General features: G+C 35.3%; 5 protein-coding genes across 8 annotated transcripts; 3 read left to right on the top strand and 2 right to left on the bottom strand.

The window, feature by feature from the left end:
• The first annotated feature begins 3,262 nt into the window (after nt 1–3,262).
• Nucleotides 3,263–4,730, top strand: LOC106451704 (chloroplast processing peptidase). The gene is made up of 5 exons (XM_013893668.3): nt 3,263–3,856; nt 3,961–4,098; nt 4,166–4,252; nt 4,335–4,402; nt 4,499–4,730. The coding sequence occupies exons 1-5, from the start codon at nt 3,371–3,373 to the stop codon at nt 4,611–4,613; spliced, it is 894 nt and encodes a 297-aa protein (XP_013749122.1). The 5' UTR covers nt 3,263–3,370; the 3' UTR covers nt 4,614–4,730.
• Nucleotides 4,731–4,809: 79 nt separating this feature from the next.
• LOC111208193 lies at nt 4,810–5,851 on the bottom strand. Its single transcript, XM_022707021.2, has 2 exons — nt 5,173–5,851; nt 4,810–5,097 (listed from the first exon to the last, which is right to left on the bottom strand). Exons 1-2 carry the CDS (start codon nt 5,806–5,808, stop codon nt 4,810–4,812), a joined length of 924 nt encoding a protein of 307 aa, XP_022562742.1. The 5' UTR covers nt 5,809–5,851.
• A 190-nt stretch (nt 5,852–6,041) lies between these two features.
• LOC106451705 lies at nt 6,042–8,244 on the bottom strand. The gene is made up of 2 exons (XM_022707022.2): nt 7,740–8,244; nt 6,042–6,593 (listed from the first exon to the last, which is right to left on the bottom strand). Exons 1-2 carry the CDS (start codon nt 8,172–8,174, stop codon nt 6,135–6,137), a joined length of 894 nt encoding a protein of 297 aa, XP_022562743.1. The 5' UTR covers nt 8,175–8,244; the 3' UTR covers nt 6,042–6,134.
• Nucleotides 8,245–16,758: 8,514 nt separating this feature from the next.
• Nucleotides 16,759–21,900, top strand: LOC125590724. Of its 2 annotated transcripts, XM_048764471.1 has the most exons (3): nt 16,759–20,041; nt 20,398–21,261; nt 21,350–21,900. In XM_048764471.1, exons 2-3 carry the CDS (start codon nt 20,410–20,412, stop codon nt 21,842–21,844), a joined length of 1,347 nt encoding a protein of 448 aa, XP_048620428.1. In that variant the 5' UTR covers nt 16,759–20,041; nt 20,398–20,409; the 3' UTR covers nt 21,845–21,900. The 2 variants fall into 2 exon arrangements, with proteins under 2 accessions (XP_048620428.1, XP_048620429.1); XM_048764472.1 differs by having other exon boundaries at nt 16,759–21,261.
• Nucleotides 21,901–21,932: 32 nt separating this feature from the next.
• LOC106431021 lies at nt 21,933–25,885 on the top strand. Of its 3 annotated transcripts, XM_048764470.1 has the most exons (10): nt 21,935–22,112; nt 22,208–22,276; nt 22,344–22,493; nt 22,585–23,830; nt 23,914–23,919; nt 23,999–24,340; nt 24,476–24,729; nt 24,817–24,898; nt 25,022–25,406; nt 25,503–25,885. In XM_048764470.1, the coding sequence occupies exons 6-10, from the start codon at nt 24,191–24,193 to the stop codon at nt 25,766–25,768; spliced, it is 1,137 nt and encodes a 378-aa protein (XP_048620427.1). In that variant the 5' UTR covers nt 21,935–22,112; nt 22,208–22,276; nt 22,344–22,493; nt 22,585–23,830; nt 23,914–23,919; nt 23,999–24,190; the 3' UTR covers nt 25,769–25,885. The 3 variants fall into 3 exon arrangements, with proteins under 3 accessions (XP_048620426.1, XP_048620427.1, XP_022565263.2); XM_048764469.1 differs by having other exon boundaries at nt 21,933–22,500; XM_022709542.2 differs by lacking the exons at nt 21,935–22,112; nt 22,208–22,276; nt 22,344–22,493; nt 22,585–23,830; nt 23,914–23,919 and having other exon boundaries at nt 23,929–24,340.
• Nucleotides 25,886–27,139: the final 1,254 nt, after the last annotated feature.

Below are 27,139 nucleotides of genomic sequence, written 5' to 3'. Positions count from 1 at the left end.
GCAAAAGAAAATTAAGATTAAAATTTATTATTCTACCTTCGATATCTGTATCGTAATTTCAAATTGAGGGCCTTCAAATGTATATGTGCGAGTAATGGCAGCTTCAAGGGCGATTGTGATGCTTGTCTGCAGAAATCCCCCGCAATGGGTGCTATAGCATCTTGTGGTGTTATATGCACACTGCATAAATTTTAATTGCGTTATGTTTTGGAGTGCTATGTTAACAATATTAACATATTTCAAAATATTAAACTGATTGAAAGATAAAATTTTATACCGTCCAGAACGTAAACGATCTCGGCTGGTGCTCTTGATACTTTTACAGTCAAACATTTAAATTTCTCATTTATAAATTATTAAAATGATGTTTTATGCGACGTTGATAAATTAAACAAGTTTTATTCTAAAAATCATACTTTTTGAATTAAAATGTAGAGATTGTAAAGAGGAGCTTTGTTATGATCCAAGTTCACAACTTTTTTTTTCTTTTCAATTGACTCTTGTACCAAAATTAGTTATCGGTGAATTTCCGAGAACTTTATTGCTCTTTCTTCTCCTTGTCATATTAAGATTTTTTTTATCCACCCAGATTGCTTTTACCTCATGCATTACTTAAGGAAAAGATAAGAAAAAAATTGGAAGAAAACAAGGAAATATGTAGGAAAACATAAAGATATTCCAAGAGAAAAGAAATATACCAAAAAAAAAAATCTATATTATTAAAAGTGAAGAAGTCCTACAAAATCTACTTATAAAAAGTTGTTGGACCATTTTATAAACTAACAATATTTTTGGTCTTAACATGATATTTAACTAATAATAAATTACCTAAATTTTTTTTAACAATAATTTATTATACCACGTCTTTTGGTACATGACAAAGTTATACGACATACCATATCATTTGCTACACAAAGATGATGTACGACATATAGATCCATACATGACTCATTTCACTCAATATAAATAAACTTTCGTCCAATATAAATAAACTATATCAACCGTTAATCCAGCAACTATGTAACATTAGACTACATCCCTTCGATACTTTTGTCCTATATTATGAAAAAGCTCATTCACTGTCTTATGTTAATATTCAATATATTCTATTAAATTTGTCAAAATCCACCAACTAAATTATAAGTCTCACGAGTTCAACAAATATAACTCTTATAAAATGCACACAAAATATAATATGAGAGAGTAGGTTTGGGCATCGGCTCTTCTGGTCGGGTATGGATTAATTCCTTTCGGGTTTAGGTTTTCGGATCCTAAACATTTGGACATAACTAGGTATTTAAAAAAATTTGGTTCGGGTTCGGGTTCGGATCGATTCCTTTGGAATCCAGATCCATAATTTAAATACATATAATTTTTGGGTATGTAACGGATCTGAATTGCTTTGAAATTTTTAGAACTCGAAAAAGACTTGAAGTACCCGAAAACCCAAAAATACTAAAAACACAAAAAAATACACGAAAACACAAACAAATACCTGAAAAAAATATTTGAATTCCAAAAAAAAAAAACAATTTACATAAATCTGACCTAAGGAATAAAAGATACCTAAAAACATTTTCTAATACCCAAAATATTTTTTTAAAAAATTAAAATTTTATCTGAAACTCGAAACTATAATCGAAAAGTTAGATCCGAAACTTAAGAAACTATTCATAATACTGAAAAAACATTCGGAATACCAAATACAAATCTGAAATACCCAAATATAGCTAATATACACAAACCATGTACTTTAGATACCCAATTGCGTCTCTGGTATGCCCCATAATCGAACAAAGACCGTGTGTTGAAGAAAAAATCAAATATGTACTTTGTCCTGAACCCGGACCCAAACTACAACTATATTTCCGGGTCGATTTTGGTTAGTTTTTCGGATCTGATAAAATGTTCAGGCTTAATAAAAAAATTATATAAAAATCTTATATAAACTAATTTATAAATTATATCATTTTAAATAAATGCCTTTCTTGGATATAATGACTTTGTAATATAATAATGTACACCAATTCCAAAATGCTAATTCAAAAACTTTGTTTACAATCCAAAGAAAAACCCGCGCTTTCCAAGCGCGGTTCAAAATCTAGTATGTGTTACAAAAAAAAAGGAATACATCTCTTGTATATTAAAAGAGAAACATTACAATTTTTGAACACATGTATTATCACAAGAATGATTTTCAGAATCTTTAGAAAAAATAAAATGGTTCATCTAAACATCTACCATACTTTTCATCAAACTAATCATACAATTAATTATTAATGTAAAAATTAATCTTCATTCCTTTTTAAATAGAAAAAATGGAATAGATCAAAATATATATGATAATTAATGATGTTAAAGAATAAAATTTTGATTATAATCTATACATCCTCTATCATTTTTGTTTTGTTTTATATTATTAAAACAAATTAAACAATCACATTAACCATATAATAAAAATTTAGATTTTTGTAAATGTAATGGTTTGATTTTTTTTAATACGGCTATATATTAATAAAACTGTTAAAACTATCACTTCAAAAACTTTATGATCAGTGGTTTAACTATTATATATAATAAGATACAAATGTTCATAAAATTATATGAGTAGGAAATCTTATTTAATAAATATTAAATTAAATAAATAAATAAATAAATATATATATATATATATATATTTAATATCGTTAAATTAAAATATATATTATATAAAATGCATAAATATTAAATTTCAAAATTTAAATTGAAAAAATACTAAGAGTTTAATATTTTAGTTTCAAAATTTTCATTGAATTTTTTAAAAATTGATTATAAAATACCAAAAATATTAAAAGTTCCATATCGAAGTACATGTGTTAAGATATTTAATATAATGTGACAAAATTTAGTGTTATTCGTCCACTATGAACCAAAGTTCTTTATAGATTTTTATCAGCAAATTTAATTGATCAAAAGTATTATAAATTTTAAATATATACAAAATTTACTTAATATAAGTAATGTTTAAATTATATTATTCCGCGATATTGTGAAAAGTCATCTAGTGATCGGAATATTTTCCTTTTTACGGCCAAAAATAAACAACTAGAAAAGAAAAAAATTATATTATTAAAAAATCTTTACAAAAACATGATTAGAAAAAGATAGTTTTATTTTATTTTTTGGTCCAAACCAGTTTTATAGTTTTATTATTTGCCTGATTACTGATCATAAATTTTTTTAACACTTAACTCCCATATTTTCCGAAGAATTATCTTATATCATAACTAAAAGGAAAAAAAAGGAGAAGAAGATGAAGTAACCTCATAGCAGCACACAAGAATCAAAAAAGAAGAAGAAAAAAAAAATCGAAGAATTTAGCTCCTCGTTGATGAGGATGATATCTCTTGACTTCCCCACTCCGTCCCTATCCCTTCTCACATCTGATTCCAATTCCAGATTTTACAAAAACGCCTCTAATAATCCAATTATTCGTGTCAACTTCACCAAGAAATCTCAATCCGTTTCTCTCCCTCGTCTCAATTTCAGAGAAACACATTCAAACCGTCGGAATCTGAGCTGCCATGGAATCAAAGATTCTAGCGAGACAACGAAGTCTGCCCCGCCGTTAGACTCCGGCGGCGGTAACGGCGGAGGAGGCGACGGTGGAGATAACGGTGACGACGACAGCGAAGTGGAAGGGAAAAACAGACTGTTGCCGGAATGGTTGGATTTCACTTCCGACGATGCCAAGACAGTGTTCTTGGCTATTACTGTATCGTTGGCGTTTCGATATTTTATTGCAGAACCAAGATACATCCCTTCCTTGTCCATGTATCCTACCTTTGATGTCGGAGACAGATTAGTTGCAGAGAAGGTTATGTTTTTAATATTTAAATTAAATGAATGCTGCTTTAAGGTTTCACACTTGTTTTGTTTTGGTTATGTTGCTAAGTTGTGGGGATGTTTGTGTGTGTGCAGGTGAGTTATTATTTCAGGAAGCCTTGTGCAAACGATATTGTAATCTTCAAAAGTCCACCGGTTCTTCAGGAAGTTGGCTACACTGATGCTGATGTATTCATTAAACGGATTGTTGCCAAAGAAGGCGACCTTGTCGAGGTACTATGATCATGTTCCGCATGTCTTACTACTAGTGAAGACACTTATGGGTATTATTATGGTGTAGGTTCATAATGGGAAACTAATGGTTAACGGTGTTCCTCGGAGTGAAAGTTTCATCTTAGAGCCTCCTGGCTATGAAATGACACCCGTTGTAAGTATCATCATATGTTTGAACCTAAGCCTTGTGGTTTTTTCTTCTTTTCTGATTTTTGGCTGTTACTTCAACATTGTAGCGGGTACCAGAGAACTCAGTCTTTGTGATGGGTGACAACCGGAATAACAGTTATGATTCGCACGTCTGGTGAGAGGCCTATCTTCAATCTGTTCTGTAGATATTCATCATTGAATATATAGCTTCTTCTTTATTCTGGAAAACTTGTCTTGTTGTTGTCTTCAGGGGACCTCTGCCTTTGAAGAATATTATAGGACGGTCAGTTTTTCGGTATTGGCCACCAAACAGAGTAAGCGGGACAGTGCTAGAAGGTGGCTGTGCTGTAGACATACAGCAATAGAGAGCATATTGGAACCCTTTTATTTATTTATTTAAGCATCTCTTCTTTTGAAACACTTGTGGTGCACATAGAAACGATATCCATGTACATTTTTTTATGAAGGATAAAGATTGAACACTTGGAATTAGATTGCAGATTAAAACCCAAAAAAAAAAAAACAAATAAATGTTCTTATTTGCAAAGTGGAGAAGGTGTTTCACTTGCTAATGTGTTTACAGGTCTTATGAGTGAATTCTATGGGTTTTGAGGTTTTGGAGGAAGAGATATAGAAAGAGCAGGAGATGTGGTTCAAGTGATTCGACTTCACCAGCTTCCCCAAAAGATTCCCTTGCGATCTGATCTCAAACTCCAACTTCACTGGAACTCTTCCCTTCTTGTCGGATGCCGCTAAGTTTGGTCCTGCTCCATACAGAGGAACCTCGGACCCAATGAGCTTCACAATCGCTGTGTGCTTGCTCTTTCTTGGTTGGTAATAACTCTTAAGCTTCACAAACCAAAAGGTACAGATTAGCGTACAATGACATAGGAACAATGCGCGAAATCTGAAACAGAAGAGTACCTGACCAGTGGCGAGAGTGAGAGCAGAGAAGGTGAGGTTGAAGGTAGAAGAAGAAGAGACGTGGATGCCAAAGTAAGGAGCAGGACTGTCTATTGTCACCTTTACAGAGCTGTTAAAGCTCAGAATCTTGGTCGCAACACCTGTTCTGTCTATTCCCTCTCCGTAATAAAAGCTATGGAGGCTAAAGCTCTTGACAGAGACAATAGGAGAGAAAGGATGAGAAGCTCCCCACAAAACAGAGCAGAAAACAGAGAACACAACCACAATCCCCAATATTACCATAACCGCTCTGCATTGTCCAACCGATAGTCCTCTGTTATCTTCATAAACTTCCTCTTCGTCAATCGTGTAATGCCTCTCCAGCCAATACATGTCTCTCCTCCGGGAGCTCCCTTTCCACCGGAATCCCACACCGCTTGTCCCATTGGACGTGCGGCTTGAAGAAGAGAGACGCGACTCGGTGAGGATGGTGTAGTTTGGGGTCTGAACTTGAATGAGTGAAGCAGCGGAAGAGGATTTGTCACCATCGTATACTTGGGACACGCTTGATGGGCTCTCGACGTAGTAAGCTTGTTTTGGTGATGAGATAGATAGGTCTAGGCTTGTTCTTTCTGATTCAGACGTTGCGTCCATCATCTTTTCTTCTCTCACTGGTTCTTGCTTGGAAACAACTCGTTCTTTTAATGTGGATGGATAATTACAAGTAAGAAATGTTCTCCCATGTTTATCTCCTTGATCTACTCCATAGCAGTTTTACTATTGGTTGGTTCCACATGTTAGTTTTCTTTATATATTAAGTCCAAATATTTATTAAATAGATCCGAACATAACGTGACTTGGAACATTCCGTTTTGACAAACTTAGTTTAAGATTTGTTTGTTTTTTTCAGAAATAATAATAAAAAAAAACGAGTTATTATTACATGACAATGAATAAGAAAATTAAACTGATGAAACTTCTGTTTAACTACAAGTCTTGTGGGTGAATTTAACAAATTTGGTGTTGGAGTAGATGAGGAAGAAGCAAGAGAGATGTTTCCTATGCCTAGACTTGACCAAGCTTCCGACAATATTAGCACGTGATCGGATCTCGAACTCCAGCTTCACAGGAACTCCGCCATTGTTGCCTGAAGCAGCTATGTCCGCTCCTGCACCGTAGAGTGGAACCATGGAGCCAACGAGGTCGATCCTAGACGTGTGGTTGCTTTGTTTTGGTTGGTAATAACTATTTAATTGTGCAGTGGCAAAAGTGAATCGACGAGAGTAGATGAGTTTTATAGGAGAGGAGCTGACGTGAATACCCAAGAATGTAGAAGGATTGTGTGTTGTGATCTGCACTGAACATTTGATGTTCATGATCTTTGTAGGAACTCCTGTGTTGTCTAAACCTTCCCAGTAGTAAAAGTTATGCACACTCACACCCTATTTAGCACATGCATGTCAAATGTTAAAACACTTGTAGAACTTTAGCTAGGCTTAAGTAGCGAACTAGCGGCTATTTCAAACGCTAAGTTGGGCGTTTCTTCTAAATGTGACATAGTGGTAATATTTGAAAGAAATGCTCTACTCAATAAGGTAAAAGCTCACAAAGCAAACGCAAATAACCAATCAAAGCCTAATTAAAATATGCTTATTTGGTGCATTTGCATATACATGTCAAATCGAACCACAAATCATACCACCTCAAAGGTTAAATAATTAGCCTTTTGATATCAAAAAAAAAAAAAAATTAAACCACAAATCTTTGTATTTCAATTTTTTTTGTTAATTCCTTAGAGTAATCCAAAAATATTTTATGAAAAGCGCACAAATATTTATTTATTTAATAGTGTGATTTAATTAAATGAAAGAAAAAGTTTTCACATGTAAACGTAATTGCGTGCACATAATTAATAAGCGTTTCAAAAAACTGCATTCTAAGTGATTTTTTCTATATAGATTTGTTATGTTATGTACATTCATAACAACAACAATTTTGATTTGATTTTTGTTGAAATGTTATTAGAACATCTCCCACGTACAACTCTATATTTTTTTCTAAAATAAAGATCTCTATTATAGAGGTGAAAATGTTCCGATGCATGCCTTTATAATAAAGTTTTTCTATTTTAGAAAAAAATATAGAGGAAATTTACTTTTTGTCTCTATATTTAGAGGTGAAAATAGCATATCTCCATATTTTCCCCTATAAATATATGAACTCTATTATAAAGGCATACATTGGAGCATTTTTTTCTAAGCAGCGTTCACCAATGCAACTAGATACATAAGAGCATGATTAACCCGGACTCTTGATTTGGGGTTCTTAACTGACACTTTTTTTTAACACTTTTCGGCTAAAAACCGGTTCTTATATCTTTTATTTAAGAGGCGGTTCTTAGCTTTTCTTAGTTAAAAGCTAAGAAATGGTTCTTAACCGAAGCTAAGAACTCCACCCTAAAAATCCGGGTTAATCATGGTCTAAACGGGGTGGAAGAAAAAAACCTTAACTGGGGCTTGAAACACTCGCGATCTTCAGTGATTCTTGCTATGTATATAATATATATGTAAGTTAAAAGATTAAATTACCTTGACGTAGACCACCGGGGTGAATGATTGAGAAGCCGCAAAGAGAACAGAACATATAAGAAAAAAGAGAGTCAATGTGGCTACAACTCCCAAAATAAGTCTACAAGTAGCGATTGAGATTCCTCTGTGGTCTCCGTAAAGATCCTCGTACCGTCCATCACCACTTTCCTCCTCCTTATCACCCCGCGGCCATCTTCCGCCGTGATATTTCCTCCGTCCCTTCCACCGGAATCCTCCGCCGCCGCCACCGGAGATGCGGCTAGCAAAGGATGGGTGTGACGGAGACTCTGTCGGAGTGGTTTGGTGAGTCAGTGCCGCGGAGGAAGACTTGTCGGAGTCACGTGATGGGCTTTGGACGAAGTAAGTGGGACGCTTCGGTGATGATGATAGGTCGAAGCTTGTCATGTCTGAGTCAGATTTTGGAGACATCTTCATACTTTTTTTCCTTGGGTTATCTATCAATGTTTGTTCTCGCGTTCATAAATATAATTGTATTGGTGTATGCTGCATGGGAACAAAATAAGGAAATGGATACAAGCGTAGGTTTGATGGCCATTTGTCGCCAGTTTTTGAGTGTCAGTTACGAACTAACATGCTCATAGTTGTACAAGTGTTGACATTGTAACCGAAGAATTTGACTCCTTTTTCTTTTTATTGGTTAAAGTCTAGATTACCTGATACGGTATTATGATAAAGTCCTGATATGGTGCTTATTACGTTTATTAACGACTAAAAAAGTCGATTGGTCTTTCCTAAAATGAAATATTTTAAACAAAAGTGTTATAAACCATACGATGGATGTGCATAACCGGCCCGGTCCATAAGCCGGCCCAATACCTAGAGAGAGAGAGGCGGCTAGGAGAGACAGCAAACCCTAGTTTCCTTTTACTTGTATTTGTATACTTTCCATATTTGTATCTTTCCATTTATCTCTTTGTAATTCTCATATATAAGGGCACCTTATGTTATGAATAATAATAAGAACTTAAAGATTCTAAATCCTTAAGTTTACAACACGTTATCAGCACGAAACTCTAAACACCCTAAGCCAAAACCAAAATCGCAAAACCCTAAACCTAGCTGCGACCCGACAAACCCTAATCATCTGACCGCGTCCCTTGTTCCAGCTCACATCCCCGATCAGCTCTAGCCCAAGGCGTTCCTGATCCTAGACGAACTCAGCCTCAGCTACCATCCAGGACAGCTCGCGTTCCCGGACAGTAAGCGTCCCGTTCGCACCAGACGATCAAGCCGTTCGTGATCCGACAGCAAACAGCTCGCGTCCCCGATCAGCCGCTTGCGACCTCAGCCTCAATCCGTTCGCAGTCAGCTCGCGTCCAGGCCAGCTCGCGTCCAGTCCAGCTCGAGGTTCATTCTTTGGTGGTCCGGTTTCAACAATCAACTAAGCTAAAAGGTAATTCGAAATCTAAGAACATATGAATCGAATTTGGATTGTTTGATAAAGAATGAAACCATAAAACCTAATCTTTATGATAAAAGCCATAGGATAATAGATCAAACCCTAATGAGTAAATCAAAGCTCTAAAGTTTGATACCCTAAACCCTAAATCATGTTCCTACATGATTAAAACCCCAAATCGGATTTTACAAGTTAAAATTCGATAAACCCTAACCCTATAACTATAAACCCTAAATAACATATGTATCAGAATTAATTATACTATAATTATCAAATCACATATTAAAACCCTAATCGAATATTTTTGAAATCAAAACTGTTTTCGGTTTTGATCATTGAGGTTTTAAATCTGACTGAATTTGATGCTATGTTGCTAGAATTGTTTGACAGTTAAGTTGCTAGATTTATTATTCTCATCCTGCTAGTTTAATAATTCTGATATGTTTAAGTCTTAATTAAATCCGACCTGCTTGTTTTTATTAATGCTTTGATCACAGTTAGGATTGATAGATTTATTTTCCCATCGTGCTTGGTTAATTGTTCATATGATTTAAAATTGATTAAATCGACCAGCCTGTTAAAGCATTGATTGAATCCGATAGGTTGCTAGCTTGCTTTGCTTATATAATCCGATAGGTTGATAGATTCATGATAAAATCTAATGTCTTGAGGTTTAAGATTGTATGCTAGGTTCGATTTTATTGATTGATCTGATTAGAAATCATGAAACCCTAATTCTAGTCCTAACCTTAATCCTCATATCTGAAACTTGAAACCCTAAATTCATTATGCTTATGAGTTCTGTTAAATTGATTGATCTGATTATATGTTTTTGAGGTTTAATACATTCGGATACTAGATAGATTATTTACACACGGTTTATGCTAAATACCAATTAGCCTTGAAACTGATTCATTGAAATTCATGCTTGAAATCTATATTCTAGTATTGCTAAAATCAGCCTTGAAACTGATTGAGTGATTAATTGAATTTGTTTTTGCTAGTCTTGATAAACCATAATATTATGAGCACATAGAAATAGTATTGCTGAGACTTGCTAGAAATTGACTGATTGATTAAATGCTTTTAAGATTGATAGTTTCATTGTCCTCACAAGATTGAAATCCGAATTGATTTTTTTAAGAATAAAGCCGCATGAAAAAAATATACCTAAATATTGAGTGATATATGATTTGAGATGTCGAAAATCAACCTGGATTTTGCTGCCCTAAATCTCTCTGGAGATAATTATTTACAGTGGGAATTGGATACAAAGATTATCCTAAAGTCAAAAAGACTTGGTGAATGTATCATAGAAGGCAATAATGCAAATGAGAAAGATTGATACAAGGCAATATTAATTATTCGCCATCATCTGATTAAGAGTCTCAAATATCAGTATTTAACAATTGAGAATCCTCTAGACCTTTGGACAAAATTCAAATCGAGATATGATCACCAAAGAAAGGTGTTATTACCAAAAGCTATGGAGGAATCTTAGAATCCAGGACTACAAGTCCGTGGATGAGTCTATTGCTAGCTAAGCCTACAATACTGATGAGAAACAATGAATTGAGACCTCCTGGATCAACCCCATTACCTGAATTAAGCCAATAAGACCGCAAAGGAAAACAAAGAATCCAAAGAATCTAACCACGTCCAGGATGATAGACCACACGGTCATGGCCGTGGAGGGTATAACGGACGTGGCCATGGCCACTATTATACATTTGACCGTGGGAACCACTATGGAAAAGGCCGTGGGTATCAACCTAATTTGATACCATGGTCGACGCAGAGACCGTGGTATATCCTTTAAACCACAAAGCTCGACCAAATCAGTGTACCATAGATGTGAAATGGGGAACCATTGGGCTAAGATATGTAGGACTCCCAAACATCTTTGTGACCTCTATCAAGAGAGTCTGAAAGGGAAGAATCCTGAAGCCCACTTGGTATATAAAGATGGTAAAGATGATTTTGATCATGAAAGAGATGATCCTATGGAATATGAAATTTCTGATTGCCTAAAAGAATAATGTTGATTTCGACTTCTGTGTTTGTTTTGCTTTTATACTTGCTTTGTTTTATCACTTTGAATTTATTTTATTGCTTTGTTTGTTCCGAAACTTAATAAAAGGAATGAATGATTTTTTCAAATATATAAGTTTATAAGAAATATAGTTGCGGGTATAGCCATTCTCATGATAAGCTACGACCAGACTAAAGAAATTTAATGATTTATATTCACTCATAGAAGCCCACTGAGTTTAAAAGATATAAGAGTGGTTTCCATATTGAAACAATGGGCAAAGGAAATAAAAAGTTCCTTTTAGATATATAAAATTTGCCCAAGACCATAGAAAAATGGTCAAAACTATACATGCATTCTCTACTGGTCTTTACTATGCCAAGATCAGGATGATAGAGGCTAAATGCATGCGAAAAATATTCACTTTATGGCATAACCGGATTGGCTATCCTGGTTCAAACATGATGCGAAATTGATATACAAATGGGCACACATTGAAAGAAAGAAAGAGTTATCCCAAAGAATCTCACGTGTGTAGCATGTACACAAGGGAAACTCATTGATAGGCCATCACCAGTCAAAAAGACTAAGTAAATAATAAACTGGTGAATACATGTCTCAAGCGTTTAAATGATTATGGTATGTCCATGGGGGTAAGTGTGGACAATTCCGTGATACATGTCCATACTAAGTACGGCTTGGCCAAAATCTTTTATTAAACGCATACAGCTGATTGCCAGACCATTACTTATGAGGTTAAAACTCCCAGTCACAGCTTGGACCACACAAAATTTACATGCATTTAAGTTAATACGCATCAGGACATTTAGTGAGCATAGATATTCCCCATCGATTAGATAACGGGTCAAGAGCCAGACATATCCCATCGTAAGACATTTGGATGTGCCGTCTATATACAAATTACTCCACCACAGAGAACTAAGATGAGACCTCAAAGGAGAATGGGGATATATGTTGGATATGATTTTCAAACAATTATTAAGTACCTTGAGCCAAATATGGGTGATCAGTTTGAGGTTAGGTACACGAATTAGGGGGAGAAAGTAATAAGCTGGTAAAAGAGTAAAAGAAATTACATGGAATCATACATCCTTATATTGGCAAGATCCTCGGACTCAAGAATGAGATTTTGAAGTCCAAAAGATTATACAAAGGCTAGCTTAAACAATTGCCAGATTCCATTACTGACCCGAATAGAATGACTAAGTCATATATACCAGCTGTAAATGCACCAAATTCGAATTGATGTTCAAGAAGGACACAATCAAGTTGCTACTGAGTCTAAGGCACGTTTGAAACGTGGTAGACCAATAAGTTCCAAAGATAAGATCCCTCGGATATTAAAGAAAGGTGCTAATGAATCCATGGACGAGGGAATCCTAGACATGGTCGATCCTAAGATGGACACTCTTAAGAGCCACGGCCGTGGATGAGGAAACCATAAACATGGTTGTACCTAAGGTGCCTACCAATGAGGCTTGGGACGCCAAGCTTCAGGGTATTGAAGATCATAATGAAACCTCAATAAGTTATGTCATGTCTGGGACACAAATGGAACAAGAGAAATAAAGTCGACATTGATGATATATTTGCATGCAGTGTAGCACTTGAGATTATGAAATGAATGAGGATCATGAACCCACGTCCATACATGAGTGCACTCAAAAAATCAGATTAGATCAAATGGAAAGGGGACGTGGAGTTAAGTTCATTAAGAAAAGAGAGGTTTTGGTCCCATAGTTCGGACACCTCTGGATGTGAAACCAGTTGGACAAAAATGAGTCTTTGTGAAAGAAATGATAAATGGCGAGATAGCAAGATATAAGGCACGGTCATATGCACAAGGATTCCACAAAGACCAGGAATCAATTATGAGGAGACATACTCTCCTGTGGTGGATGCAACAAACATTTAGATTCCTAACAAGTCTGGTCATAAAAGAAGAAAAATAGACTTGCGGTTAAAGGATGTAGAAACCGCCTACTTGTATAGTCCACTGGATAATGAGATATATATAAAAGTCCCAGAAGGTATTGAGTTGTCAAATGCAACAGGTTCTCGAGAACTAAAGTATACAAGTATATGTTAATGATCTAAAATATCCTAGGAACTTCTGGAGAGACTTTCAAACGATTATCTAAAGAAAGAGATTGAAATGAAAATTTGGGACAAACAAAGTTTTGTTTAGGATTACAATTTGAACATCTTAAAAGATGGAATCCTTGTGCATCAAAGGACTTATAGAAAGGTATTCAAACGGTTTTAACATGGACCAAAGCTCGCCCATTGAGTTGTCCCATAAGGTCCCTTGGTCCAGACACAAACCATTGTAAGTCCCAAGAAAGACATGGTAGTGAGTACCCCTGACTTGGACACGGATCCCTTGGTCCCAAGAAGGACAAGAAATATGTCCTTGGTCTGGTAAAGTCCCTTACCCAAGTGCCATTGGCGCCTTGATGTAATAGGCAAGCCATACTAGGCTGGACATGTGTTCTTGTCGTGAATCTCTTATATATGTTTAGCTCATATTCGACCATGAGGCACTGGAAATAAAGACATACACGTCCCTTACCTTAAGTACTATTGGCGCCTTGACTTGATGTATTTGTCATGTCATACACATCCGGACTTGAGTATTGATGTAAACCTATTGTCTAGGTTTAGGTCATGTCCGAACATAAGGTACTGGGACAGGATAAAATAAATCCTATGTTACCTACAAGGAACTAAGAATTTGAGATTACATTATACTAACCAAAACCCAAAGAAGGGTTAATATGTTTTGATTGATACAAGTTATCTCTCGGATCCACAATGATAGATCCCATGCAAGTTATGTCTTTGCAACGCGGTAGCACTACTTTACCTTGGTATTGAGACCATTAGTCATTGGCGTCCATGAAGTTCAACCATCAGGTTGGGATGCGCCAACTTGAAGGACATATACGGAGGTACACATCAGGGGGAGTAATACGTGTTGTACTCTTTTTCTTTCATCATGGTTTTGTCCCACTGGGTTTTCCTGATAAGGTTTTAATGAGGCAACATCCAAAGCGTATTACAAACTCTGAATGGTTATGACATCCAAGGGGGAGTGTTATAAACCATATGATGGATGTCCATAACCGGCCCGGTCCATAAGCCGGCCCAATACCTAGAGAGAGAGAGAGGCGGCCGCAGCAAGAGGAGAGAGATAGAGGCGGCTAGGAGAGACAGCAAACCCTAGTTTCCTTTTACTTGTATTTGTATACTTTCCATATTTGTATCTTTTCATTTATCTCTTTGTAATTCCCATATATAAGGGCACCTTATGTTATGAATAATAATAATAATAACTTACAAATTCTAAATCCTTAAGTTTACAACAAAAAGTATGTTTTTTAAAAAAATGATATGTTTTGTAAGAGCATGATTATCGGCTGGGACATTTTTTGGTCCTTAATTTTTTTTTTTTTTTTTCTGATTTGAAAAATAAAAAATAAATTAAATATGAACCAATTGCGGGTCGCCACGTTTCAGTGGGGCCCGCAAACAGTTAGGGACAACCCTTGTGACGTTAGTTAATTAGGGACATTTGAGCAAAGTTTCTAGCAAAAAGGTGGTGGGCCCCACACCAAAAACACTAAGGATCAATGTTGGGACTACCAATAATGTTGCTCTAAGACTGAGACAATATTTAAGATCTAATTAAAAGATGAAATGATGCCTTTAAGAAATCATAAACCGCAAATGCTATACATCTTCTCCATCCGTTCGAAAAGTTTGTAAGCCCGCTGACGTGGTACGCTGAGGAGTAAGCAAAAACTCAACTATTATAATATAAATTTATGAAGGTTGAAAGCCTTTGCTTCTTCGGCTTCCTCTGAGGGTCAGGCCTACAAGTGTATTACGGGTTTCATTTTTAAATGGGATTCATCACGTTATATGCAAAAGCCCAAGTTTGTAACAATTATAGTTTTCCCATATTGTAAATTATTGTCGTTTAACATGATTTTGGGTTCTTTTCATCATTGTCTCAAACAAGTCCGAGTTACAGAGTTGCGCCGTGAGTCTGTTCGTAATCTATTTTTTCACCGGTGAACTCATCATGTCCCCATCTTAAATCGCTTGATCATAAATGTTCTTGATTTGTAGCCCCTCTGTAAACTCTATAAATATGATTGTCATCTTTGATGAACTCAATCTGCATCTCCACAAAACTCATTGATTCCTCTTAGCTTTAACCATTTTCGAAAAAATGTTTCTCTCTGCCTCTCTAGTTCCTCAAACCGGCGTCCCGGCGTCCGTCACCCAACCTTCAAGTCTCTTTGTCTTGGTCATAGTAGTCAGAGCATAGCCTCTAGCTTCCTCCGCTTCTGGGATTTCCTGAACTTCAAGAAAGACAGGGAGTTTGTGGGAATCACGGTTCTTTTCCTTGATGAAATGGTAAGTTAATCTTCGATCTTTCACACTTATTTAACATAATTGTTTTAATTGATTTCCTGATTCTTTGTTGAATAATTTGCAGATTCCGTGATTTAAGGGTTTACTCCCGTCGGACATGCTAATCATTACATGCCATCTTTGAAAGCAGATTTCATTATGAAAGTCGATCGTTTTGAGGTTGCTATGTGCTCAAGCATGTACAAGATAACTGATCATCCATTCCTCATTCGTTTCATCTCACTAACCATTATTGATGAAGTCATCACGGGTGCTCTTGAGATCAATCTCCAGTCAAGATTAGACTGTTCAAAATCTCCAAGTGATTGCGAACACAAACCTAGAACTCCCAGGTAATTATCATATTGCATCTGGGTTTATATTATGTTTCGATATCATAACTGATATTTAAACTCGCAGATGTGGTTGGGCAAATCCGTTTTGTCCAGGGCTCTGAGCTCACCAAAGAAACAACTCGAGTCGTTATTTGTCTCCTCATTGATCCGTAAGAAATAATCAACACATAATTCCCTTTATATTACTGTCTATATTGTGCTAACATTAATAATCAAAAATATTTTCTACCCAAGATTTGTGGTCGTCTATTTATCTTCCTTACTTATCAATCTAATTTTACACAAATATTTATTTTACCAGCTTATAAGAAATCACAATAACCTAAACAATCAAAACACCAAAAACTATAATCCCAAAAAAGACGAATCATTAATGATCACTTCTCTTTTTGTCTAATCTTACAAATAAACTTCAAAACAAATAATACCAAACCAATCAACTCAACTAAAACTCAACGACACATACATTGAACCAGGTAAAAAAATACAAACTATAGGGCTACCTATTTAACAATTTACAAACTTCCTTTCGTAGATGCTTACGAAGAAGACGAAGACGACAACCAAGATCAGTGAAATTACCTAAACAAAAAAAGCAGAGTAAGTTACAAACTCTGATAAATACAACTAACAATGATTTTTGTTTACATATTACCCATCAAATAAAAGAGAAACAAACACCGCCACACTAGATACAAGAGACAATCCTAATAGATACAAAGGCGGCAACAACATCTCCACCTGCTCACTCCTCTTGTCTCATGAAAATAGCTTACATGCTCAAGGTCAACATGTCAATGATATTGTCTTCATATGAGAAATACATATATTCGTTTTAAGGCTCAAATACTAATTGTCACTCATTTTATAGTTATTTCTATAAGTCTTCATGTATTTGTTTTAAAGGTCCGGTAAAACCAACAACTTTAAAAAAAAAACATATAACCAACATAATAAAAATAAAAAAAAATTATTACTTAATACACACAGCTTACACAACTAAACTAGAGAAAAAATATCCAGAAACAAAAGGTACTCTCAACAACCTTAATATAATTTATGTAATCTCAACAGTACAAGTATCAAATTAAAAAGACAAACAAACAATAAGTGTCAGTGATACAACAAGCAACACCACGAACTATATCAATCACATTACTAATACAGTTTAGTCCTTAATGAGTGGAGAACAGTGCATACACAGTTCATCATCACAACTATAACCCTATAACAATAAAAAAAACTTGAAAAACAATGATCAACCCAAAACCAAAATTCACAGCTACAATAACCCTAACAAATATTGAGATGAAACAAGAACTTTGTCCACAACTCCGCGCTTGCGCGAAGCAATGCCCCTGGTTATAGTTAAAGAAACACTTGTAACTTAAACTCCTAATTAAAGTTTGGTGTTTTTTTCTTTGGCAGAAAAAAACTTAAACTTCTAATTGTTTCTTCTTCATCAGTACTGTACAGACCAGTGCCATGCTTAAGTATATACGGGGCTCTGGTTAATTTTTGAATATGAGCTTTTTAATACTCTCACCGTGTCACTTTAAATGACGTTTATAGAAGAAAAAAGTTGTTGCAAAATAATTGATATTCTCACTATTTTAGATATAATTTAATATCATTTGAATTTTATGACCAATTACAAAAGTCATGTATTTTTTTCTTATTGGTTGAACTAATTAGAAGAATTTCAAATTTACCACATTGATTGTACCACTATTCATGTTTATCTTCATTAGAGATACATTTTCACAAATATTTTCTTCACTAAAAAAGCAAAAGACTTTTATACATTTGCCTTTTAAATATATAAATATAGATAATTAAATAATAAAATAATAAAAAATGTTTTAAAATTATTGAATTATATGTTTTCAAATTCGAATTTTTTATAAATTTTAATTTTTTTTATTTTTTTTAAAAAAATCTTTTTGAAATACGCATTATCTTTGAAACTATTTTAAAAACTTTTTTTCAGTTTTTAGTATTTATTTATTTGTTTTTTTAATCTTAACCCCACCCTCTAAAAATTCTTCTTCAAATTTAAACTTTAAGTCTAGATTAGTTAATCTTAAATGTATAAATGTATATTTACTTTTTTTAAACTAAGATTAAATGTGGTTAACGTAAACATAAAAAATGGTACTAAAAAATGATAGATTAAACAATTTTCGAACCAATTTCATTCAATAATATTTTATGTAACCAAAATAAATTCTATAAAAAAATTTATTTCTTAACCCATGAGAAAAAACCTTAAACGCTACTTATATTAAAACATATGAAGTGTATATTTAAGAAATAAATATGAAATAGCTTGTAATCAGAAAAATAAGAAACATGAGGACTTACTAGAATAAAGAAAAGAAAATATTACCATAGAGTAACAAAAAAATATTCATGACAGGGATGAAGACATATAGCCAAATGAAAACAAGAGAAGCACATAGAAAAATATCTAAAATTACAACAACAACAACAAAAAAAAAAAAAAAAAAAAAAAAAAAAAAAAAAACTTGCAATTTTTGTAAAATGCCATTTTCTTCGATCTCTCTAAAATCATTTTTTCTAACCTCTTACCTAAATTTTTATTTATGTTTTGTCTTTTCGTTTTCGGTTTTCGCTACGAAAAACCTTAGTTTCTTCTCATTTTGTTCTTTTTAGGAGATGTGTAATAGTCAATTTTTGGTTAAATGTATGATCCAAAATCCTTTTTTTTCTGCTGTCGTGTGAAATGTGATTTTGTCGGAGCTATAACAGAAGGACTGAAATTTTGAAAATAGATGTAGAATAGAGTTCTCCTTTTCAAGATCTTACTAGAGGGCAGCGAGATCAAGTAGATTTTCAAATCTATTTTCTTGCGGAAACGTTAAATGTCATAACTAACAGCTCCAAGTGTAAATCGGCAAGGAAGAATGCACAGTGTGTCATGATTGGCCAGTGGAAAGCTTGTCCGGAAAGATCCATGGCTCCAACGAAAGCTACAAAGGCTTCTATAAGCCACACTCTCCAACGCCTTTGTGTAGTTGTCATCGGAGTGGTTTACAACTAGTCGGAAAAGTTTGAGACACCAATTGTTGAAGACAGTTAGCAGCATTCTGGTGGAAAGTAGCGGTGATTTGAAGACGATCAAAACCTTGTTTTTAAAAGATTTTGGTCAATTTTTGGTTTGGTTTTTCAGTCAAGAATTTTCACTGTAATCAATAACCAATTTGGTGGTTTAGGAACTAAAAATAAAAATCTGATTAAATAAAATATATATATAGTTATCTTGGAAATATTTTATTTGAATGAGATTCTTTTTAGGACAATTGTCCAAAATAACACCTTTCAAGTTTATGTCACAAAAATGACACCAGGAAATGAAAGTCACAAAAATGACATTCATTAAAGGGCAAAATGTCACTACTACCCTTGTGTTATAAAAATAAAAAAAACAAACAAAATTCATTTCCTTCACTCGCGACTCTTCGAACCGTGTCGTCTCCGGCTCGGGAATCTTCAAACCCTCACCGGCACTGTCGTCTCCGGCTTGCGAATCATCGTCTCCGGCTCGGGAATCATCGTATCCGGCTCGGGAATCATCTTCTCCGGCTCGCAAATCATCGTCTCCGGCTCGCGAATCATCGTCTCCGGCTCGGGAATCATCGTCTCCAGCTCGGGAATCATATTCTCCGGCTCGCAAATCATCGTTTCCGGCTCGCGAATCATCGTCTCCGGCTCGGGAATCATCTTCTCCGGCTCGCTATTCATCTTCTCCGGCTCGCTAGTCATCTTATTCGGCTTGCTGATCATCTTCTCCGGCTCGCTAATCATCTTCTCCGGCTATCTAATCATCAGCGTCACACTCTCTACTCTCAAAATCGGACACAAATCACTATGTAACTTTTTAAAATTAGGGTTTTTGAATTAAAATTTGTGAAGCTTGCGTTTTGATTTTGATTTGTTTGTTACTCTTTCTTATTAACCAGCGAAGCAAATGAAAGACTTTTGAATTGTGGGAACACAAAGTTGTTGGAGCATAATTCATCTCTTTGAGGTATGTTGCAGATTCAACCTTCTGTGTGTTTGTACAAATTTATAAAATAAAAGTTTGTTGTCTCTTGTTGCATCTATTGAATGTTTTTAGAAGATTTCCAGAAAGCATTTGTTGCTGCATCTATTGAATGTTGAATATTGAAACTCGTATGGTAACACATTTTGAAACTTTTTTGCTTGGAGTCTTGTTTTGATTAGGAATGTTGATATTTTTGATAGGGTCTTGAATTTGCTTATGAGTCTTTTGTTGCTTGTGAAACTGTATAGTGTTTATAATAATTTCAGGAAGCATTTGTTGTGTTATTTCAGGAAAGCCTTCCAGAAAAGTTTGAAATTTTTTTTTCCTTGTTTACGCAGGATAGAAACAAGATGGGAGATTCAGTACCTCTAAAACTAGCACTGCCAGAGCTGAAGTATCCTATTGGTTCACAGCCAAAGCAAAAGTCAGCAATCAACCAATATTCCGGCTCAGAGTATATCTCCATTGTTGACAGCATCCTAAAACCAGATGAGATGATAAGAGTCCGAGGATCATTTCTGGGACCTATAATGAAGCTCAGTGAGAGAGGATTGAAGTTATCAGCAAAGATGGTCTACGCCATTCTCACTAGAAGCATCGTTTCTGTCAAGGAGAATGAAGCCTGGTTCCATTTCGGTGCGCAGCCACTGAGGTTCTCTATAAGAGAATTTCATATGATGACAGGCTTGAAATGTAGTGGTGCATTAGAAGGACCACGAAGGGAAACAGATAGATTTAATTGGGAATTGCTAAAGGGGCGTAGTCATAAGTTAAGTGACGTGGTGGAACAGCTCAGAAACACAAGAGAAGATGCTTCTGAGGAGAGAGTATGCCTCGCAATGCTCATCCTGGTAGAGAGCATATTATTGCGGAAGAGCAAAGGAGGGAGTTTTCCTTTGGAATATGCGAAAAATGCACAGGATATGACATATCCATGGGGGAAAGAGGCTTACATTGTGCTCCTGAAGTCAATTCAAAACGCTGTCGCGAATCATTTGGAGAATAAATCCAAATTTGAGTTGCAAGGTTATCCTCTAGTATTCCTTCTTTGGATACTAGAGTCGATTCCTTTGCTAAGGAATAAGTTCAGTAAGTGTGTACCAACAGTTGAGGTTCCTGGGCCGACTTACTTGTGTGAAAAATACACTGACGTAGAGAATCCATCACTTGATAGGGTTTTACAGGTTGAAGCTGATACAAAGGTAAGCTTTTCCAAGTATATGTTTCTCAGTTTATTTGGCTTCTTCTTTTTAATATGTTTCTCATTGGTCTTTTTTAAAATACTCTCAGCTGAAGGTCCATTGCATACTACCTTCTATTCCTCATGATCCAGAAGATGATATCTCCATTGAAGACAAATATAGTGACGAGCTGGAAACACTGAAAGATGTAACAAAGAAAGGGTACAAGCTTACAGCTGATGACTGGGAAAATAGGTGTGTAGACACATTTGAAACATTGGATGCTCTTATTCAAATGATGGCAAATAAGGAGACTGGCCAAGCTTCTACTCCGATTGATGAGGATTCAGTAAATGAAAAAGTGAACAGGATCATTGAGGTAATGGAGGAGAATCTGAAGAGCATGAAGGATCGAATGTCATTACTGGAAGAACAAAACATGCATCTTAGAGCCCGTGTGTCAGAGTTGGAAGGAAACAACAATGTTTTTCCCACTAACGTGACACAACAGGTAAATTCTCAAAACATCTTCTTTTACATTTGCATTTTCAAGTATTTTTTGGAAGATCTTGTATATATTCTTGAATGCCTTCCTAATATTTGACAAACAGCGATCCAGTGGGACACCTTTATCTCCAATGTCTCACACGCAACCATCGAGTGAGACGCCTTTATCTCCAATATCTCAACAGCCTAATTTGACACATGAGGTATGTAACCAATAAATATTGTTGAGTTTTGAAGTAATATTTGGAAACTTTTGTACATATTCTTGAATGCATTCTTGATTTTTGCAGGAGACAATGAATGAATCAGATGATGACACTCCTGCCCTTGATACTCAAGTATTCTCTCCTAATCTGACAAAAGAGGTATATGCTCAATGATATTGTTTTCACAGTTGGAGTTTACAAATTAGTTTTGGGTGATTTTTTTTACATATAAAGGCTTTTCTGATTTTTGACAGAAAGAAACAAGTGAGTCACCTGCTGAGAGGCCATCCAATCCTAATCAAGATGGAAAACCAGATGATGAGGTAATATTTATTCTAGAAATTATAGTTGAATGTATTCATGATGGCCTTTCCTGATATTTTTTTGCAGATTGTGAGAGAGAAATTAACAAGGGAGTCACCTGCTGCTCAGAGTCAAGTTTCGCAGAAAGAAACAGTGGAAATGAATGAGACACCTTCTTCTCCAATAGCTCCAAAGAGTATTGAAACTCCCGTTTATACTCCAAGTCAGACTCAGCAGGTACATGGTCAAAAAAAAATCTTGGATTTTTAAGTTAATGTTTGGAAGCTTTAGAACGTACTCTGGATTGCCTTCGTGATAATTTTTACAGATTGAGAGAGAGCCATCGGATGACACGCCTGCCCTTGATAGTCAAATTTTCACTCCTAATCTGACAAAAGAGGTATATGCTCAATGACAGTTGGAGTTTACAATTAGTTTTGGGTGATTTACATATATAGACCTTTCTAATTTTTGGCAGAGGGAAACACAAACCTCTACTGATGAGACGCCACCCAAAACTAATCAAGAAGAAGGAAAAACAAATGATGAGGTAATATTTACTCTAGAAATTATAATTGAATGTATTCATGATGGTCTTTCCTGATATTTTTTGCAGATTGTGATTGAGTCACCTGCTGCTCAGACTCAAGTTTCGCAAAAAGAAACACTGGAAATGAATGAGACACCCTCTTCTCCAATATCTCCAAAGAGTATTGAGGCTCAAGTTTTTACTCCAATTCAGAAACAGCAGGTAAATGCTCAAAAAATCTTGGTGATTTCAAGTAATGTTTGGAAGCTTTTGTACGTGTTTTTGATCCCCTTCCTGACTTTTTTTGTTTTTTTTTGCAGACGGTAACAGAGGGAACGTATGAGGCTACACAACCATTGACTGAGATCATTTCAGCAAACAATAAAAAGGTAAGCATAGAAATGTCTTTCATAAGTACAACTTGAATTTTAAATTGTAGAAACTTCTTCATAACTACCTCTTTTATTTTATTGTTATTACAGGAGGATACACATGCTGTGCATCACACACCTTCCTCTCCATTGTCTTCACTAATTGCACTAGTTATTGAAGAAAATAAGAATGCTTTGGTAAGAAGAAATATTTAAAATGTTTATGTAATATTTTTCTATTCAACTAACTCTTACCATTTACTTTTGTCTTATAGAGTGAGACAGAAACTGCGACCCAATATTTTTCTCCAAGTGAGGGAGAGGAGACACAATCAAGCAGAAAGAATCAAGCAGAAGAAAATCTCAAGGATACTACAAAACATACAACTGAGCTAGTTTCCACAGATGTTTCGAAGACACAGCCTCTTACACAGCCTCTTACTCAGCAAACACATCACCTTCAGACAAGTGAGGGAGAGCAATTCGATGAGACACCATCAGAGCAGAATCAAGCAGAAGAAAATCTCAAGGATACTACAGAACCTACTACTGAGCTAGTTTCCACAGAGCCTACTACTGAACCTACTACTGAGCATGTTTCGAAGATACCGCCTATTACTCAGAAAACAGAGCATCTTCAGACAAGTGCTATAGATTTTTCAGAAACAAACGAGGTATGCATCGAGTATATTTGATCTTTAATTATTATTCTAACAATTTGAAACCGCTGATGTTACTGAATCTTCATTTTTCATAGGTTGAAGTAAGCAGGCCTCTAGCTCACTTTCAAATAGGCGCAGAGGTTGAGATTTTGTCTACTGATGACGAAATATGGTATCCAGGAAAGGTTGTTGATCTTAAACTGTGTGAAGGACTAGAGGAGCTGACAGTTGAGTACACGACACTCTTCGCAGACCAACATAGACTTCAGAAACTTCAGGATACTATCACGGCTGACAAAATACGTCCTGCAACACCAACTAGTGACCAAAAATCCTTTGAGATGATGGATAAGGTAGAAGTCTTTTACAACAATGGCTGGAGCAGCGGACAAATTAGCATGGTACTTGGTGATAACACATACTCGGTGTGTCTATACTTCTATGGAAACTATTCTATTCAAACATTCAGATTTGCGAATTCATAGAGAATGGAAAGATGGAGTCTGGAAGATGGCAGATAAGGTAAATCATAACTTGAATTATACTTCACGTGAATTGTTTGATATACATACATTTTAGTTTCAGGAATGGTTTCCAGAAATTCCGATTGCAACAAATTTGATAATATTTTGCTTGGTGTCTATTGTTTGATTAAAGGTGAAGCCTGATAAGAAAAGGAAAGCTGCTGCCTCATCACAAAATTCAGGAATGGATAATGTTTTCCTAAGAAGGAGCGAGAGGGTGCCTAAACGATCTAGAGACACAAAAACTCCATTCAAGTCTGAAAGAAATCCGACTTTAACTGTAATACATGAGATTATACCTGCAGTTGATCCGTTTTCAACTCCTGCGGAACATAAGCTTTCAAGGCTTCAAAATTGGATGACATTAAAGCCCGGCATGCATGAAACGTAAGCATGTTTCTGTCCTTGTCTATATATTCTTATATTTATGTATAAAAGGTTTAGTAATTCCTTTGAATCTTCAATCGACTACAGGTCCCTATCAATCAATGATAATAAGATAAGGAAATCTTTCTTTCAAAGCATGGAAAATGCAAAAAAGGACCTTAAGAAAGAGGTAATTTCTTTACATATGTTCTTGCCTTGAGCTTTTTTTTAAAAAAAAAATTCAGGAAGGATTTGTTTAGTTTCAGGAATTAGATAGTAACAAAATAGATAATGTTTGCATTTTTTTTTGCAGCACATTGATGGAGCCTTTGCAATGCTAAATTGCAGAAGAAATGAGAATGCTGCTTGGTTCCACAACTACAAGATTCCAAAGGCGTGCTTCCTACCTATGGAGTTCTTGCATTGCTTGCTCTCTCATGATTTGGCTTACAAGAAAGAAAAGGTCAAAGGTAAAAAGATTTTCAACGATTTATTTAAAGATATTGTAAGAGGGAAGGTATATCCAGAGAAGACATGGGGAGAAGATGTTGATGTTGTGTATGGGATTACTCTTGGAAAAAAAAGCAATGTCTGGATTGGGATGGAAATTCATTTGAAGAAGAAAAGAATCACAGTATATGATTGTTTTCAAAAGGAAAGCAACAGCATTGATATTCCTCAAGTGAAAAAGTTGGCAGGTATATATAAACAATTTGTATTTGATGTATTCAACTGTTTCTTGGTTTGAAATATTCAACTGATTCTATCTTGATATTGATTTTTAAATATGACAGTGTTGATTTCTGATCTGCTGGTGGAATCTTCTGGTGATGAGGTAGATAAAGTGAAGATGATTCCATTTGAGGTTGAGCAGGCACAAGGTTTACCCAAGACAAAACATCCTTTCAACTGTGGGATATTTCTTGTCAAGATTCTGGAGTGCCAGTCATTGAAGATAGGAGACATGACAAAGATTAATGATGACAATGCATTGGAGCTAAGGAGAACCTTGTCTTGTGAGATCTTCAACCAATTTGTGGATGAGAGCTTTGGGAAATGAGAATGATGCATCAAAACATTTTTTGTTTTAGTTAAGACTCGGTTTTAGTTATGACTGTTTATTTTGTTATGTTGTTGGCGTCTGGTTACATAAGAAAGATTGGAAGGATATCAAGTATTTTTTTGGGTCATATATCTTGGAAGGTTAAATAATGTTTCTGGATGGGTTTCCAGAAAAAATTGTAAGCTTAAAATTGTGATGTTTACAGACAAAAAAAAAAAAAAAATTTAGATCCAAAAAGGATCGAACACAGAGGGAGAGAGTTTGCGTATTTGGATAGTGTGGGATTTTAGCCACTAGGCAAAGAAGAATCATCTGTTAATGGATTACATTTAATTGTATTTAACTCTAAACTATAACACAAAAAAAATTAAAATTGATTTTGAATCCACCACTTATCGAACCCGGGGATAGAGAGACTTTTGTGTTATGAAATGCCTCGGTTTAACCGCTGGTCTGAAGTGAATCATCTGTTAAAGAATATTACATAAGCATACTTAAACCAATTAATATAGGATAGGTTTCCAAAACCAATACATTTCGATTGGAAAAAGACAAAACTTTTGCCGTCTCAACACTCTCGCCGTTTCTAACTTCTCGAATCTCACTCGTCTCCGCCTCTCGAATCTCTCTCTCATCTCCATATCTCTCGATCTCCGACGAAAACCCATCTCCAGAACTCTCTCTCTCTCGATCTTTTACGCGAGCTCTCTCTATTCTCCGAGAAAAACCATTTCTAGAGCTCTATCTCTTTAAGGTATGTTGCAGATTCAACCTTATGTGTGTTTTCTTTCTGAGAGATTGGTCTCCTGGTTTTTGCTTGTGTATAGACTTGCTCGTTTTAACCTAATATGATTGGTAGAATTCTAGTTCATGTGAAAGCATGTGTATAGACTTCAGGAAGGATTTGTATTGTTTCAGGAAACCCTTCCTGCAGATTCAACCTTATGTGTGTTTTCTTTCTGAGAGATTGGTCTCCTGGTTTTTGCTTGTGTATAGACTTGCTCGTTTTAACCTAATATGATTGGTAGAATTCTAGTTCATGTGAAAGCATGTGTATAGACTTCAGGAAGGATTTGTATTGTTTCAGGAAACCCTTCCTGCAGATTCAACCTTATGTGTGTTTTCTTTCTGAGAGATTGGTCTCCTGGTTTTTGCTTGTGTATAGACTTGCTCGTTTTAACCTAATATGATTGGTAGAATTCTAGTTCATGTGAAAGCATGTGTATAGACTTCAGGAAGGATTTGTATTGTTTCAGGAAACCCTTCCTGCAGATTCAACCTTATGTGTGTTTTCTTTCTGAGAGATTGGTCTCCTGGTTTTTGCTTGTGTATAGACTTGCTCGTTTTAACCTAATATGATTGGTAGAA

This window comes from Brassica napus, chromosome C7, assembly GCF_020379485.1.
Source record: "Brassica napus cultivar Da-Ae chromosome C7, Da-Ae, whole genome shotgun sequence".
Lineage (NCBI taxonomy): Eukaryota > Viridiplantae > Streptophyta > Magnoliopsida > Brassicales > Brassicaceae > Brassica > Brassica napus.
Note: the sequence above shows the minus strand (reverse complement) of the source record. Positions and strands in the feature narration are given on the sequence as shown.